General features: G+C 31.4%; 3 protein-coding genes across 5 annotated transcripts; all 3 read right to left on the bottom strand.

The window, feature by feature from the left end:
• Positions 1-5,676: 5,676 nt before the first annotated feature.
• LOC106758040 (probable 2,3-bisphosphoglycerate-independent phosphoglycerate mutase) lies at positions 5,677-10,143 on the bottom strand. Of its 2 annotated transcripts, none has more exons than XM_014640936.2 (6): positions 10,015-10,143; positions 9,215-9,618; positions 8,071-8,216; positions 7,520-7,796; positions 6,774-7,046; positions 5,677-6,368 (listed from the first exon to the last, which is right to left on the bottom strand). In XM_014640936.2, exons 2-6 carry the CDS (start codon positions 9,521-9,523, stop codon positions 5,883-5,885), a joined length of 1,491 nt encoding a protein of 496 aa, XP_014496422.1. In that variant the 5' UTR covers positions 9,524-9,618; positions 10,015-10,143; the 3' UTR covers positions 5,677-5,882. The 2 variants fall into 2 exon arrangements, with proteins under 2 accessions (XP_014496422.1, XP_014496421.1); XM_014640935.2 differs by having other exon boundaries at positions 9,215-9,607.
• A 1,260-nt stretch (positions 10,144-11,403) lies between these two features.
• LOC106759091 (stress-induced protein KIN2) lies at positions 11,404-12,511 on the bottom strand. Its single transcript, XM_014642102.2, has 3 exons — positions 11,976-12,511; positions 11,808-11,876; positions 11,404-11,540 (listed from the first exon to the last, which is right to left on the bottom strand). The coding sequence occupies exons 1-3, from the start codon at positions 12,030-12,032 to the stop codon at positions 11,466-11,468; spliced, it is 201 nt and encodes a 66-aa protein (XP_014497588.1). The 5' UTR covers positions 12,033-12,511; the 3' UTR covers positions 11,404-11,465.
• A 488-nt stretch (positions 12,512-12,999) lies between these two features.
• LOC106758972 (probable DNA-directed RNA polymerase III subunit rpc6) lies at positions 13,000-15,248 on the bottom strand. Of its 2 annotated transcripts, none has more exons than XM_014641987.2 (2): positions 15,149-15,248; positions 13,000-13,926 (listed from the first exon to the last, which is right to left on the bottom strand). In XM_014641987.2, the coding sequence occupies exon 2, from the start codon at positions 13,922-13,924 to the stop codon at positions 13,205-13,207; it is 720 nt and encodes a 239-aa protein (XP_014497473.1). In that variant the 5' UTR covers positions 13,925-13,926; positions 15,149-15,248; the 3' UTR covers positions 13,000-13,204. The 2 variants fall into 2 exon arrangements, with proteins under 2 accessions (XP_014497473.1, XP_022635781.1); XM_022780060.1 differs by having other exon boundaries at positions 15,050-15,162.
• Between the last annotated feature and the right edge of the window lie 579 nt (positions 15,249-15,827).

Genomic DNA, 15,827 nt, shown 5'->3' with positions numbered 1-15,827 from the left:
TCTTAAATTTTATTTTCTATTTAAAATTTAATAATAATTTAATTTAAAGGAAAAAAAATTATATTTTATTAATTATTAAAATACAAAAAAATAATAAATAATATTTGGTTTTTAAATTAAATTAAATAATTATAAAGTTATAAATAAAATATAAAGTTATAAAAATTTTGTTAAAAAGATGCAAAGGTAAAAATGTAAGATTACTTTAAATAGAAAGTGAAAAGTAAAATAGATATTTATTAAGGTTAAAAGTAAATTTTTTGAAAAAGTTAGAGGTGCATGATGAAGTCTTGGAGGTGTAGGATGAAACACCCTTAAATTTTTATCCCCATTTTCTTTTCAATGTAAAATATAACATTTTTTTTGGACCTTTACAAGAATTACATTTCTTGATAGCATCCAAAAACATAAGTTGAATGTACACTCTGATTCTTTAGTTTTATGAAATTCTTGGCATTGTATAATTAGTATAATTCTTAGTTAAAATTACTATAATTTAGTTTGAAATTAATATTATTAGTATTTTAATTCAGCCTATAAAATTAGTATAATTAATAGTTCAATTTAATATATATTGTAATTTAATATAATTTAGTTAAATAAAGTTCTTCTCATCTATTTTTTAGTGTAGTTTAATTTAACCAAACTAATTTTTAGTTTGATATAATTTTTAAAAAATACAATTGAGTTTGATTTGCGACCTATGTGTACAGGTCGATACACCGCCCATGTGAGGAATTTTGATAAAAAAAAAAACCCAAAATGCGTGATAGAAAAAAAGCGCAAAAAATTTTGAGAAGAGAAAAGACAGTAACAAGAATAGAAGAGCAAAAAACTAAAAGAAAAGCACGGTGGAAATCTTTGTTTGATTTAAAACGAGAAATCAACGGTTGATATTGCATCTTATACTTCTTTTACTGAATGCAAGTTTCGAATTTTTCGTGATACCAATCTCTTTCCTTTCATCACTAGCTCTGTATTCTCCCTCTCTCTCTCTCTCTCGCTCTCTGCCTTCCATCACCCTCGCCAACTCCCAAGGTCAGTTTCTAACCCTCGATTCTTTTCTTTCTCGCTTGCTTGAATCTGTTTCTTTCTTTTCCGTTTTACCATTTCAGCTTTCAGTTTTGTTTTCTTGCTCAATTCCATTGGGACATTCTTTGTTCTCCCTTTATTGGATGTTGGGTAGCGGGATTTCAGTCGGGATGTTGTTGGATTTCGATTTCTTCCACTGGGTGTGAGACATTTTTGTTTTTCCTTTTATTATCTGACTTCTTCTGTGAATGTGAGACGGACTATTGTTAGACTTGTGGTTTGTCTGATGTTTCACTATTTTTATTTTTTTTAAGAAAACTCAATCCAGGCCTTTCTCAATTGATCGATCAGGGTGTTGTTTATGAAATGGATTTTATTTTGAAGAAAATAACAATTTTGACTGGCTTTAATGGTTACATCAAGAACCGTTATGAAGTGTATGAAATCTCCCTCTCCCAAAATTGAATGAAGAGATACCGAAAAGGAAATGTAATAGTGCTTTGCTTGTGGACCCTTTCTTTGGTTGGATATTTGCAAAATTTTAAGTGTTCCCTAACTTTCTAACAACGAACTATTATGACTCATGGTGCATGTCTCATCAACTTATTCTTCTAACAACATCCTCGTACTTGTCTGAGAAATGTAGGATCTATATGTGAATGTAGGATGTAATAGTGGGTATGTGTACAGCATGTATTTACCTTAATTTGGGATATACTCTGTTGGCATACATTTATATCTGTCTTGCAATTTGGGATACAAGTCCTTTTCTATGTTAAGTATTTGCCGGTAATCAGTTGCCCAAGTCTCTTTTGTTTTTGGGGTTTCTTAAGTTAACTTAGAGTATGTGCAATTAATTTCGGTTTTTTTGTGGATATCCTATAATCCTAGCCCACTTTCTGCTTATATTTTAACCATAATGTCAGGTTTTTCGATTGCCAATTTATGTGTCTGAATATCTGAAGGTCTCGCGTGATCCAGGCTTTGGTGACACGCGTGGTCAGAAATATTTTGTGAGGATGAATAGAAAATTTGGTGGCGGAAGACAACCGACAGGGACTCCTTCACTGGCTTGGTCCTGTGTGGTTGTTGTCTTCTCTCTTCTTGCTGGTGCTTCTGTTGTTCACAATATCTATAAGCCTAATCTTGTAAGTTTTTAATCCAACTTTTTCGTGGCCTTTAGTGACTAGTACCCTCTTTATTCAGTGTCAAGTTATTAATATGACAATGCTTGTAAGCTATTTGTTTTTTCATTGGTTGAATTTTGAATGCCTAGTTTATATTTAACGCATAAGGAGCTAGAGCTCGATTAAAACCTATACCATCTGAAATACCTTGTCTTTTTATTGAGACATAGCCATCATTAATTTTAACTTCAACTTGTTAGATCTGTTTGACCATTCATCAAAGTTATCTTTATGTCCGTATTGTTATAAATTCAAGCCACTCTATGCAAGCGTTGTAGTAGTAGTACATTCAAACACATACTTGTTCAAAATATTTAGTGTGTTATCTACTTTCACTATGAATTTAATTTTTTCCTATAATGTTGTTAACTCATTCTTTTCTATTTAGACATTGCCTGGGACCAAGCAGAAATCTGATGGGAAAGAATGATCATCTCCCCTGGAAATTTCTTTTAATACAGTGAGACACCAAGCTTAGGGGCTTAAGGTTAAGTATCAGTAGTTTAATATACAAAATTAGAAAGGATTAAGTTTGGAAGAGAATATTATTTCATTCATTAGTTTTTTTGGAGTTTTGTTTGTATGCAAATATTTTAAATTTTTGGTGCATGTATGGTTACAACATTTTTTTATGGCCAAAATATTTGAAAAACTGATATACTAGTGTTTTATTATAATGTTTTAATGTTATTTCAGTTCGATAACTTTAGTCTTCAAAAGAAAAATTTTAGAATTTTACTAAATTTGTTGAATATAAATTAGTTTTGTTGTTTACAGTTATAAAATATAATATTTTGCTCCAAACATTAGACGGACTTTTGTTATATAAGCATATGAGGAGTTTATCCACTTCATTCTAAATTATGATAGTTTTATTTTATCAATGCACAAAACAAGCCCTGATTCAATGGTAAAGTAACTTTTTAACCTCCAATCAACATTGAGGCAGATAATAGCACCAGCATCAATGATGGTTTTGCGCTGAGGATCACTGAAATATACAAGTATGCCTCTGCAATGTTCAGCATCTTTGAGAAGGACCATGGATGATACTTCTTCGGCACAAAGGTTCTTCTCCTGACCCTTGTACTTGACAGAAATCATGGATTTGTCATTAAAACCAGCAGCAACCTTAAATGGCTACAACATTATATCTTTTTGAAGAAGAGAGGGCCACTGTATTTCCCACCGATCAATCTCTTAACACCTGCAAGAGTTACAAAAAATATTTTGGTAGTCTATTTTTCCTGCTAAAAGTTTACAGGAAAATGATTCAAAGGAAAAAAAAAAACAGTAATAGTTTAAGAGTAAAAATATACCTAGACGGTGTTCTCTGGATTAAAGCCGTCTGATTTGTAGCAGCAGCATCTTCTATCAACCTGTTGTTGCCTTGGTCATCATGGATGATACTCTTCCACATATCTAGATTAAATTATGCTAACATCTCAATCAAATTCAAAACAGTTTTTTCCATTTCATTTTGTATGATTTTCATTTATCTCACAGAAAAGCTAAATTATGTTTCAGAAATATCTTTGACTATAGTTATATACCAAACCAAAGTCTCCTCTTGATATTCTTTCTCCTAGGTAATTTGTTCTTGAATCTCTTCATCGATTTTCTATTTTTCTTTCTCAATCGTGTTTTTTTAATTCAATCCATTTGTTCATATTACTTACATATTCATGACTTTTAAGTGTAGAACCAATACTTTTCCAACAATCTAACACCTTCATTAACTAGTCGATTAACAACGCAAGCTACGTTTTAAAAACATAAAGTGAAAGAAAAATACATAAATTATTACAAAATAGCCTCTCTTTTTTTTTAGAACTAAGGTAAATACAAATATCATAAAAAGGACTAAATTTATGTTAGGCATATGACAAATGATCATTTTACGTTGGTTTAATGTGCAAAAGGATATTTTTCAACGTCAATTCCTCCCTTAATAACAGATTTACTTCACATTAGTCTAACTTTCAAATTGAGAAAAAAAAAATATAAAGAAAATTATGTCCATTAATTCAATAACCAAAATAAAAAATACATTTTATGTCTATTCATATCTTAATCAACATAACAAGTTTAAAACTTTTAAAACAAACAATTGATTTTGGCACCAACCCAAAACTTGTAATACAATAAATAAGTTTAACATAAATAACTAAATGGTACATTTTAACACAAAGTACCAATGTATATACACTATCTAAAGTATTTGAATAAAAGTAAACTAAATGTGTTGACAAATATAAGTTCTTCATATTCGTCGTATCTGCAACATATTTATATCAGACAATAGGAGTGGAAGTGAAATATAACAACACTAAGTATGATAAATAAAAACACTAAACATATTACTCATCATATTTGCAATACATTAGCCTTAGACAGTGACTTGGATCTGAAATAAACGAAATATATGAAATATATTAACATTCAATTCTGATTAAAAAGCACTAAACTTATTTTAACACGTATAATGTATATTATATATCTTTATTCGATGATGATGATCCTCATCAATAAGTGATGTAATAGCTTCACATTTGAATAAATACTTTTGCATATTATGCTAAAATCAGAAGCAAATTACTCAAATGTATCAAAATTTATAAGTCATACATGATTCTCGTTATATATATATATATATATATATATATATATATATATATGATGTGACAGTGATATTTAAATAAAAACTCTTAATTCAAATGATTTTTTTTTTATTAGTTGTTAGTTTTTCTAGTGGAATGGATTGGATTCACAACCTCAGTCTTCTTTTTTCGAAACCTTTCAAACTAACTTTATATCTTCCAAATATTAAGAGGAAAAGTTTAAAGTATAATCCTCTCATATCTTTTTTAACGTTTTACCACTAGATCAATTTTATAGTTATAACTAAAGTAATTAACGTATACATTAAAAAGATTACTAACCTTAGCAAAAATATATTGCAATCATGTTTTGTTTTGTTCGTTGTATTTAAAATGTTATCAGACAAATTTTAATTAAAGGAAAAGAAAAACATGTCACCCAATAATATAGTAAATGCAAATGTGGCTAAAAATTATTAAAACTTACCCTTTGTAATAAATTTTTAATTTTGTTGGTAGGTTTGTGATTTATGGACAAAACCAGATAATAATATAATATTTTACAGTATAAAATAATTACAGAATAAGAAATTATTTCAAACTAAATCATTTATGTATCTAGCCAAATATATATATTTTTATGAGTCACTTATCTACATATCTCTCTGTCTATATATATATTTCCTTACTCCATATTAGTCAGTTCCTAAAGGAATGAAATACAATTATTAAAATAATAGAAAATAAATATAAATGAATAAAAGTACGAGTTACATTGTCTATAGTTGTACGAGTGTTATGTTTAATATAATAATTTTGCCATTTAATTTTAAAAATCAGAAATAAAAAGATGAACATCATCCAGGTAAACCTCTAATTCTTACTTCCAATTCAACAAGGCTCAGGTTTCTTGAGTTCATGTGTCTCCAGCATGAACAAAAGCAACAAAGGAAAATTTATTTATGATGAGTTTACATTGGTTTTTAGAACAAAAGTTCTTATTCTACATAAGATAAAAGTTACTAGATGTCAGTGATGGAACATGATGCTCATAACTTCATGGTTAAGCAGCTTTCTCATCTAAGCTAATGAATTTCTTTATAATTCCCATCATTTCTCCCCCAGGAAATCGTCCCAGACACCCTCTTGCAGCTGCAACTTCATTTAGCTCATAAACTGAATCACCACTGTAAGCTTCACAACATTTGTCTCTTCCCTCCTTTGTGTCCAAATCATGAAGCAATTCTTCACCAGACTTGACACTGGGAATGGGAAATGGATCAAGAGAAGTTTTCAGAACAGTTGATTCCCCAATAGCACCAACAAAGTCTTTCAGTAGACACATGGCGAATGGAACTGATTCAAAACTATGATCACCATATTCTACTGGAGTAGAGTGATCTCCTGTGACACAAAGGTAAAACTGATATTCTCCAGATGATTCTGCTTCCCAGAGAAGCCTTGCCAGCTGCCCCACTGCAGTATCGACAGCTTCTAATGCTTTTACCTTGAGCATGCTCGCCTTGTCGTGGCCAGCATCATCTATTGCCTACAGCACCACACAAAGTCTCGTCGCATAATCCAAAAGGGTAGGAGTAAAAATAGTCTAGAACAGTACAAGAATATGCAGAAATGAAGCAGCAATAGCAAAAGATGGAAGATTTAACTCTGATGTTGTATTGATTAGTATTTGTATTATTTCCAGTTAAATTTTCCTGTATTCAACATCATCTTTTGATATTTTTAGTCTTCGTTCTTCAATAGTATAGCATGCACTAAACAATATGCATCATATCGTTTACATTAAGCTTGAGATTCAATTACAATTAACACTTAATTTCTGCATTGCAGCAAAAAGATGGTACAAAACTCCCCACATATAAAGTGGGATTCTGGAGGAAAATTGCTGAAAAGTAAAAGCAGATAACAAGAACAAAAGCAGTAAATTTATGACCTTGATATGAAGAAATCCAAAATCATAGCCATCAGAGCGACCTGCTTTAAAGTCATCCTCTCCAGGTACAAACACTTTGGGGCAGGACTGCAAAGGAGCCGAGAGTGCCTTAGCTATTGCCGATGCTTTTGATGTTAGTAAAGTTCGATAGTCACCAGTTGCTCCAGGAGCATCTAGAATATCAATTCCGAGTGATAAGCCCAGGCCAGCAATTATTTTCGTCGGAGCCACCATGCATGGCCACAGACCATGTTTATCTAAAAATGGTGTAACCTGTGATATATGATTTAAAGTGATCAATGCATACACATGGACACACATTACCATCTATAACCTGGATTGAAGCTCATCATATTACAGTTCCTGCTTATTGTCTCAGACAGGATATAATCAACAGACCAACTGTTATTTAACTTCTTATCCAAGTAATAGTGAAGAATGTTGCAAATTCAAAAAATAGAAGACAGTACTGAGGTCACAGAAAAATCACTTTTGTGGCTAAACTCAAAAAAAGATCACAATTGCCTCCTTCATAAAAAGTCAACAATATTTAAAGACTGAAAAGACAATACTACGAAAATAAATTCCAAGGAAACTCAACTGCAAAAGATACAAATCTATTGCTATTTATTTTATTTCTAATAATTGTTTAATGATTGCCACATGTTTGATGGGCTTTTCTTATGCATCACTTTAATGCTTGAAAGATAAATGAATCAACTATGAAATTAACTGAAAGAACAGACCTCAATTCGAATGCCACAACCTCTTAAAAGGACTACATTTGCTATGTTCTTCCCTTCTGCAACACGTTTTGCGTTCACAGGATGAGAAACCAGAATTTTTGTTATTTCCTTGGACAATTCATTAACAACAGCAGCAGTATTCCTTGCTTCATGAGAATCATCTAAAGGTTCTGCTTTCAAAAGTAAACGGTTGTCCTTTAATGGGTCCGTTCCTGATATATTTCCACTCAAATTTGGTCCTTTAACAACTACTCCACATCTATGTTCTGTTGCATACCTAATAGAGGAATAGCCATCACAAATAAAGAACTGTTAATTCTTTTGGTAGATAAGAATCATTGATTTAACTATGCAAAAACCTTGAGTTCCCAAACTAGTAAAAATTTAGTAGTCAATTTTTCTTGAAATTTTTAAATTTTGGAAGAAAACTTCAAGAAAAATAAAATAAAGCGCAACAATTAACCCTTGAAAACTTGATATTATTCGTGATAAGCGGTAACCTACATTAACAATTAACCATTAAATGCTATAGCAACCTTAGGCATCTTCACCTGACTCTGACTTCATATTGAGGGAAAGATGGAAGCTTCAATCCATCCAGGGCAGCACAAAGTATGGGGCCTTCTTCTTCAAAGTGCCTGTCAGCTCTCCTACTGGTGACTATTCCAGTTTTCTCATCAAGAGTAGCAAAGTTTGACTGCAGGAAAATGTTTTATGAGTGATTAACAGGAACAGTGCAAAACATACTCACTTTTAGACAAGGTTAAGAATTAACAACTTCAACATTAAACAGAAAGAAAGCACAATCTATTTAACAAATTTATCAGTAATTTTAGAAACTTGATAAGAATACTGATGCCAACCAACTTTGTTTGGTAAAGCATTTCGATAGAGCTGCAAAAGTTTAGACTAAAACTCTCTCCTACATTAACTTTGAAAAGACATGAAGTACCACCGTGTACCAAAAGTACTATAGATTTTGATCTAGCATGTCAGTACGAAAAGTTAGGCTTCCTATATTTCCAAAGAATTTAGAGGACTGCTGGACGCACCATTATATTCCAAAAGAAACAATGATTAACTTTTTAATTAAAAAAGAAACCACAACATCTAACCATCTCACACATAAATCACAGAGAAATAGAGATTAGACAGAAAACCCAAATTGAATGAAGAAATGAGAATAGTGATTGAATGCAAAATTATTCGCCAAAAGTAACTATCCTTAAGTTCTCCCTAATTTGAGATCAACAGAAAGGGCTAATAATCTTCCTGCAGAAATCTCAAATTTTTAATCCTTTTTTCTTTTTTCTACAACAGAGAGCAGTTAACATATACATGGTTTAAATCTTAGAACTAAATATGGAATCCTTAACAGAATTTATCAAATGAGAAGTTGTTCTGAAGTCATCGCATCCAGGAAAGCAAGGACAGAAGACAAAACATTGATATGGCACCTAAGAGTGTTACTATCTGTGCTAACCATGACAACAAATAAGAAAAGAACTGTTCAATATTTGCTAAAATTTCAGAAAAATATCTAATCTGGTTTAATCTCAAAATTTGCATCAATCTTTCAAAATCCGCTATCTAAATCATCCAGGAAGGTGATAGTTTCTGTGGTATGAAATAATGTATAATAGCTCGATACAAAAATAAGCTTAGAAAATGGTGAAAATAGGGTTCTTAACCAACCTTAAATGCAATATCACCAGGTGACATGGCCAATCCTGCCCCCATGGATTCGAATGCTCCTCGACCGCGATAGTAAACCCTGGGATCATAACCCAACAAGGAAAGATGAGCAGTGTCACTTCCACAAGCTAAGCCAACCTCAACAGGGTCCATTAGTCCATTAACTCCAGCAGATGCTATGGCATCCAAATTGGGTACTTTTGCTGCCTCAAGAGGAGTCTTCAATCCAAGCCTTGGCAATGACACATCAGCCAACCCATCAATCAACACAAATGCCACTCTTTTCTTTGGCACCTGTGGACTGCTCATTCTGCTCCTATTTTCCTTGCTTTGCTTCCCTCAGATTATAAATAGTAGTGTTAAACAGCAATTAACAAATCACTCCAATGATACCTGCCAAATCCCTGCCACCGTAGTAAGTGCCATGTACACAAACATTTTATTTTTCAGTAATCTGTGTTCATAACTTGCAAAGGCTCAACCAATAACATTCAACCATAACTCTTCTTCCTCTCAAAAGGGTAAGAACAAACTTTGTGATCTGCTATAGAAAAACAGGAAAAAAACCAGAGACAACGAGAAAGAAGAAAGGAAAACCCAGAAACAAAATTGGAACTTTGTTTCAATTTTGTGTTCAGTGTTCGAATGGGAAACTTGGATGCAATCCCAATACGTTTCAAACATTAATAAGTTCAATTGCATCGATCTCCCATTTATGAACTTGGCGTGGTGGACATGCAGGGAAATGAAATTGCAATATATGGAAGAACAGAATGGATGATAACATCTAAAAATACAACCTTGAATGCTTGATCAATGAATGTCAGCGATCCAGACAGAAGAATCAGCAGATGACAGGGGAATAAGATGGAAGTTTTGAAACAACAACGCAATAAACACTTTCAGATGTTCACTTTATGCTTCTCACTTTATTCTCAATCAAATCATAATGTAAATGGAAAAGCATTAATTAATCTTAATTTATACAAAAAATAATCTTTTATAAATATTGGAAAAATCTTAATTTATTTATTAAACAAAATAAATATTATTTTATTTATAGAAACTAGAATAAAAGAAATTATAAATTTTGTTTAATTAAAAGAAAAGGGTTAACTTGTAGATGTTTAAAAGAGTTATGTACTAAAATCAACCTAAATAATTAATTGATCTTCTTCTAATATAAGATTTATTTTATTTCTATAGAGAGAGGAGTAAAAATTTTAAATTGTTTGCTTGAGAAATTTTTAAAAAAATATAATAAATAAATGTCATTTATACATATTTTAGATTTTTTTTATGATTATAAAGTATTTTTATTTTTTAAATTTATTTCCCCATAAAGAATTACATATGCATAGTTCAATTTCGACAGTAATTCATATTCAACCTGATTTATTATATGCGCTTTTTAAGTAATTCATTGCCCTGTTTTAATATATTTATTTTCAATATTCAAAATTTATATCAGTGAAGTATGATAGTAACAACATTTTTTCAAGTTAAAGAAAAAATATATTTAATTCATTATTATGAAGGTTTAATAATGATATTAAACATTATCGTAATTGAATAAGATTAAAAATAATGATAAACTATATAATATTAAAATAAATATATCAGTACTTTTTTTTTTAAACCAATAGATGGAATCAACGCCATTTTAATGTAACAACTGAATATGTTTAATAGATATGTTAATGTTTACTTCACTCGATTAAATACATTAATTTTTGTTTTTCACTTTTGTAAAAAGGTTTGTTTTTCTTTTAGTCTCTATAATATTATTCTTTTAGGTTTAGTTTAAAAAATATATTGAATTTCTATAAATTAAGTGTTTTTTTTTATTATTTTAGATGTTGATGTTGTCGAGTGTTACATTACAACAATAAGTTAATCAATTTAATAATGTGTGATACAATAACATCATTATGAGTTTATTTCCATTAAAGGTAACATAATTATGTTCTTTATTAATTTATTTTCTGCTGATAAAAAAAAAGATCAAAATTTGAAGAAGAAAATGGAACAGAAATTGCAATAACCTGCATCCTTTTATTGAAAAATGTTTGTCTGTGAACTATATAATATATGATATTCTACAAACAAAAATGCCTTCATTCAAGTGGCTGATACACAGACAATCTTATTTGTTCATCTGAAAAGGAAAAAAAAAATGCTAAAAAGCAGAAAATCGAAAAACCAAAATCTGGAAGAGAAAGATAGCCACTTGGAGAGATCTCCATTATGTTCATTTGTTAGCCCCAGCTGCGTTTTTGGCAGCATCAGCAGCACCTTGTGCCTTTTCCTGCATCTGTTGGCCAGCCTACAACACCATAACACAGTTTCATCAAAATTCTCCATAGTTTTGAGTTTATTCTATAGAATCTAACACCATGTTTTGAAAAGCTTTTTTCTTCAATTTCAGTTGTTTGAATAACAAAATAAGCTGTTTATAAAACAAGTTTTACTGCACACATAAAGGTTATCTCAAACCTGCTTTTCATCACCCTTATTTTTGAATAAAGACTTATTCTGATTATACTGTTATAAACAGTCAACAAAACTGAATTGTTCAAACAAATGTTCTAACCCCTTGGCATGATTCTTTGGCAGATTGAGCAGCATTGCTTGCACTGTCCATCATGTTACTTGCCTTCTCCTAAATCATCAACAACATTAATTTTTGTCATGCCACTATAATTGAGGATGTTGTAAGGAAATGAGTATATTGAAGACACGGTACAAGTGCTAAACTCACCTTAGCTTGTCCCATAGCTTGACCAGCTTGATGGCTCATGTTCTGGGAGTTGTCCATTTTTTGATTTCCTTGTTCTGAATTCTGATCTTGAAAAAGCAGAAGGTAATTTCACAAGCACTTCTTAATATGAGATGTTATTCATAACTGTGGGGTGCATGTATATATAGTGGCTCAAAGTAACACATGTAATCCACATGCACCATTTAGGTGAGCGAAATTTGGGCTCAAGAACAGGCACCTCTGCTTCATTTGCTTTCTGAAATTGACAGTTAAGCCAATAATAGAGAGAAACCTATTGGAATGGATCCATCGTGCTAAAAATAGAAAGCACATAACTGTTGAATGTGCAAAGGTACATGAACTTCGTTCTTAGCTAGTTTTAAGAGAGTCTTTTCGACTGTGATAAAGTGTGAAAGTTTTTTGTTGCCGTTAATTGGACAGATTAATGGAAGTAATAGGATTTTCTTGTCCTACAATTCTTGTTTGTGTGTATTTTTCTTAGTAACATCATTGTTGTTATGATTTACCATAAGCACATGGATTGACATTAATAATATGATTGTTGTTCTGATTTTAAAAATTATAATTTATGATTTTTATAACACTTTTTTTCTTCTAGTTTAATATATACTCTTCTCAGGTAAAAATTGATTTTTTTTATTGCATCTAAACATAATTAATCATTTTTCAACAAAACTACCTAAATAAAATTGACTGGATTATCGTGTACTGTAATAATAATTGTCAATTATCGATATAATCTAATTTCAAACACCCCACAATGTTTGAATTTATGAGACTTACAAGAAAGAAAAAAGAACACCTTATTACTTGAAATAACAAACAATAGTAGCAAATATTTCCTTCTGTAACAACTATTAACGAATAAAAATAGACAGCTAGATGGATAAAAAATTATAGTGGATAAAACAAAACACACCCTTTACTTGGGGAATGATCAAATTTTCGTTCCTTTTAGGTTTTCATGGGTTCAGAAAATTGTAGTAAAGATGGGTTACTCGAATTAGAAAGACCTCCAACTGGGATTACTGTCTAAGAGTGTTCCAACCAGTACATGCTTATAAGAAGAACTTTTTAACCCTCACTGAAGGCTTTGACTTTAATGCAGGAGCTTTGATACATAAGTTTGCAATACAAAGACAACAGCTGCAAGATGGGAGTGAAAGATATAAGGGTCAGATCTAACCTATGAACTGTTATTTGAATCTTTAGAAGTCCAACCATTTCTGATAATAGACACAAGTTCTTGGGGAGATAATGCCATCTGGTGTACAGAAGTTTATTCGGGGACAAACTCCACATGGAATGAAGGCCATGGCACCTGGTTTTTGTTCCCCTCTGATGCCACCTTTACTTTTGCATCTGTAACAAATTCTGCCAACAGGAACAGATGAAAAATCCCCTATTCCAGTGCTCTTCACTTCTTCAATCTCATCATCCAAAACCAAAGCTCGCAAAATCTCATCTGTTTGCTGTGCTGTGATTCCTACCGTGAAGACACCACTCTTTCTGCTCCACTCCAAAATTCCATCGCATGTTGCAACTTTCTGCCTGAAAATGTACTTCAAGCACACGTCCTTTACAAGGTTTATGAAATAAGTATCAAGACTCCCTTGAGTATACCAATCCCCACCAGTGATTTCCTTGGAAGGTTCAAACTCAGCTGCCATGTAGTGTTTTCTACCTTTGTTTTGAATGTTAACAACCTCCTTTATCAGATTCTTGGATTGAAGCAACTTTAAGGATTTCTTCACTATGCTGTCGGGTAGGTTCGTTTCTCGTTTCATGTCGCCTGTCCAGATTCCAATGTCTTTCTTGCTATGTATGAGATTATACAGTACACGTTCACCATCTGTCATAGATCCCGACACTAAGGCCAAGTCTTGTCGCTTCCGTTTAAGTGAAGAAGATCCTTGCAATTGACTCATTCCTTGCAAGAGAAAATTAGCATGTACAATTTCAGTAATCATATTACTAAAACAGTTCATCGAAAAAAGAAAGTACTTCACATTTTGAAATGAACAATATTTTTCAGAAGATCAAATTGAAAATTACAAAGTTGAATAGATCATGGTAGATGATCTTATTAAATATTTTAACATAACAGTTAAAGACTCGACATTTGATGAATTGCCCGAGTAAGAAAGCACTCTGTAGATTTCAACCACACACATTTCAGGGTTAGGTACAATTAAGAGTAAATAAAGCAATTCCCTAAGTGTAAACACTATTCCTAAATCAATAAAACCATGAACCTAAACTTTTAATGCAGCACTTCGAAACAGACCATCAGTTTCCAACAATAGTAAAAAGTTAATAAGCACCGCAGGAAATCTATATACACTCTGTAGCCAAAATAACATCTTAGAATTTTAGTTTCAACCTGACTCCACCCTAAAAACTAGCTCTTGAGGTTCTCACGTATATACATTATTTTCGCATCAAAGATTATGCATCTCAAGCATGAACTTTACAAGACTACACAATAATATCATAAAATTTGAGTTTGACCCTAATTCAATCCCATAAGCTAGCCCTTGAAGCGAGGGTTTCCCCTCCTTATACACAATCAACACCATTTTTGTCATATCACCAGTTATAGTGAGATCCCAATGGCATCTAACAGAGTCACAACTCCAAGCAGCAGAATAAATTCATAATATGGCATCTGTCAAGTAGTTTTGAATTTCCAGGCAATACTGAAAGTGATAGCGGGCTAGAAACCTTTAACCAAAAACACCAATGCCCGTCAATTACGATGAATTACACCCCCCTCATTCTTTAGCTACAACAGGAAGACCTTATATTGTGAATGAAATAATCCAACTACAATTATAATTCATATAGGGTTACATGAAGAAAATCCAAGTCCAGTACAGTGCGGATAGTTCAATGTTTTGGAGTTGTTAGAATCGGTTAGATTACTGCTTAAATGCAGTAATCGTCTAATGCTGTTAGTTAGGGTTTTAAAGATTGGGGGTTGCACTTTGAGCTCTTGCAACTCGGGAAACTACCAAAGAAGAGTAAAAACATTAAAAAGTGTAGATTTTTACGCAATTTACGAAAGCTCTCTGAGAAATTCATCAGCAAGAAGCAAGTGGTACACACAGTAACAGTGAAAGTATGGTTGGTTCAGGTGGTTCGTTCATTACCTGCTTGGACGAACAAGGTTACTACACTGCATCAATGGAAGATGAGAGTGCAGAAAAGGATATTCAAGATTTATAATTTTTTTATGCTTATTACTCACCCAAAAAATTCATTTTTCCAGTGCTTTAGTATTTATTAAAAATAAATAAATTAATGATTAGTTTTATATATTTTTATGACTGGTTGTGTTGCATATTAACAATTTTTTTCTCTACTAAATAGAACAAATTATTAAAATCCTCCTAGTTTTTTGAATTTTGTAATCAAATTCTTAAAAATTAATACTTCCAAAATAGTGCTTATATAATAACTTTTTTAAGTTTTAAAGAATTGTATTTTTCCATCCATGTCCATCTTCCTTTCTCTTAATCTTGTCTTCCTCGTTAAAAAATTCAATAAGAAAAGAATGAAATTAAAATAAATAATTTTTATTTAAAATTTACAATAAAGTTTAACAATAAAATTATAGCAAGTGAATGTTATTTTCACCAATAAATCATTTTTTGTTAAATACACTTTATATAACTTAAAATAAGCATTCATGTGTTACAATTTGATTGAAAAAATTGATAATATATTTTATTTTACATGCAATTTTATTCATAGAGCAAATGCTCCTTGGAGATGTAGTAGCAGACAAGTTTTCCACCAATAGAAAACACATATACACTTTATTTATTT

Source organism: Vigna radiata, chromosome 4 (assembly GCF_000741045.1).
Source record: "Vigna radiata var. radiata cultivar VC1973A chromosome 4, Vradiata_ver6, whole genome shotgun sequence".
Taxonomy (NCBI): Eukaryota; Viridiplantae; Streptophyta; class Magnoliopsida; order Fabales; family Fabaceae; genus Vigna; species Vigna radiata.
Note: the sequence above shows the minus strand (reverse complement) of the source record. Positions and strands in the feature narration are given on the sequence as shown.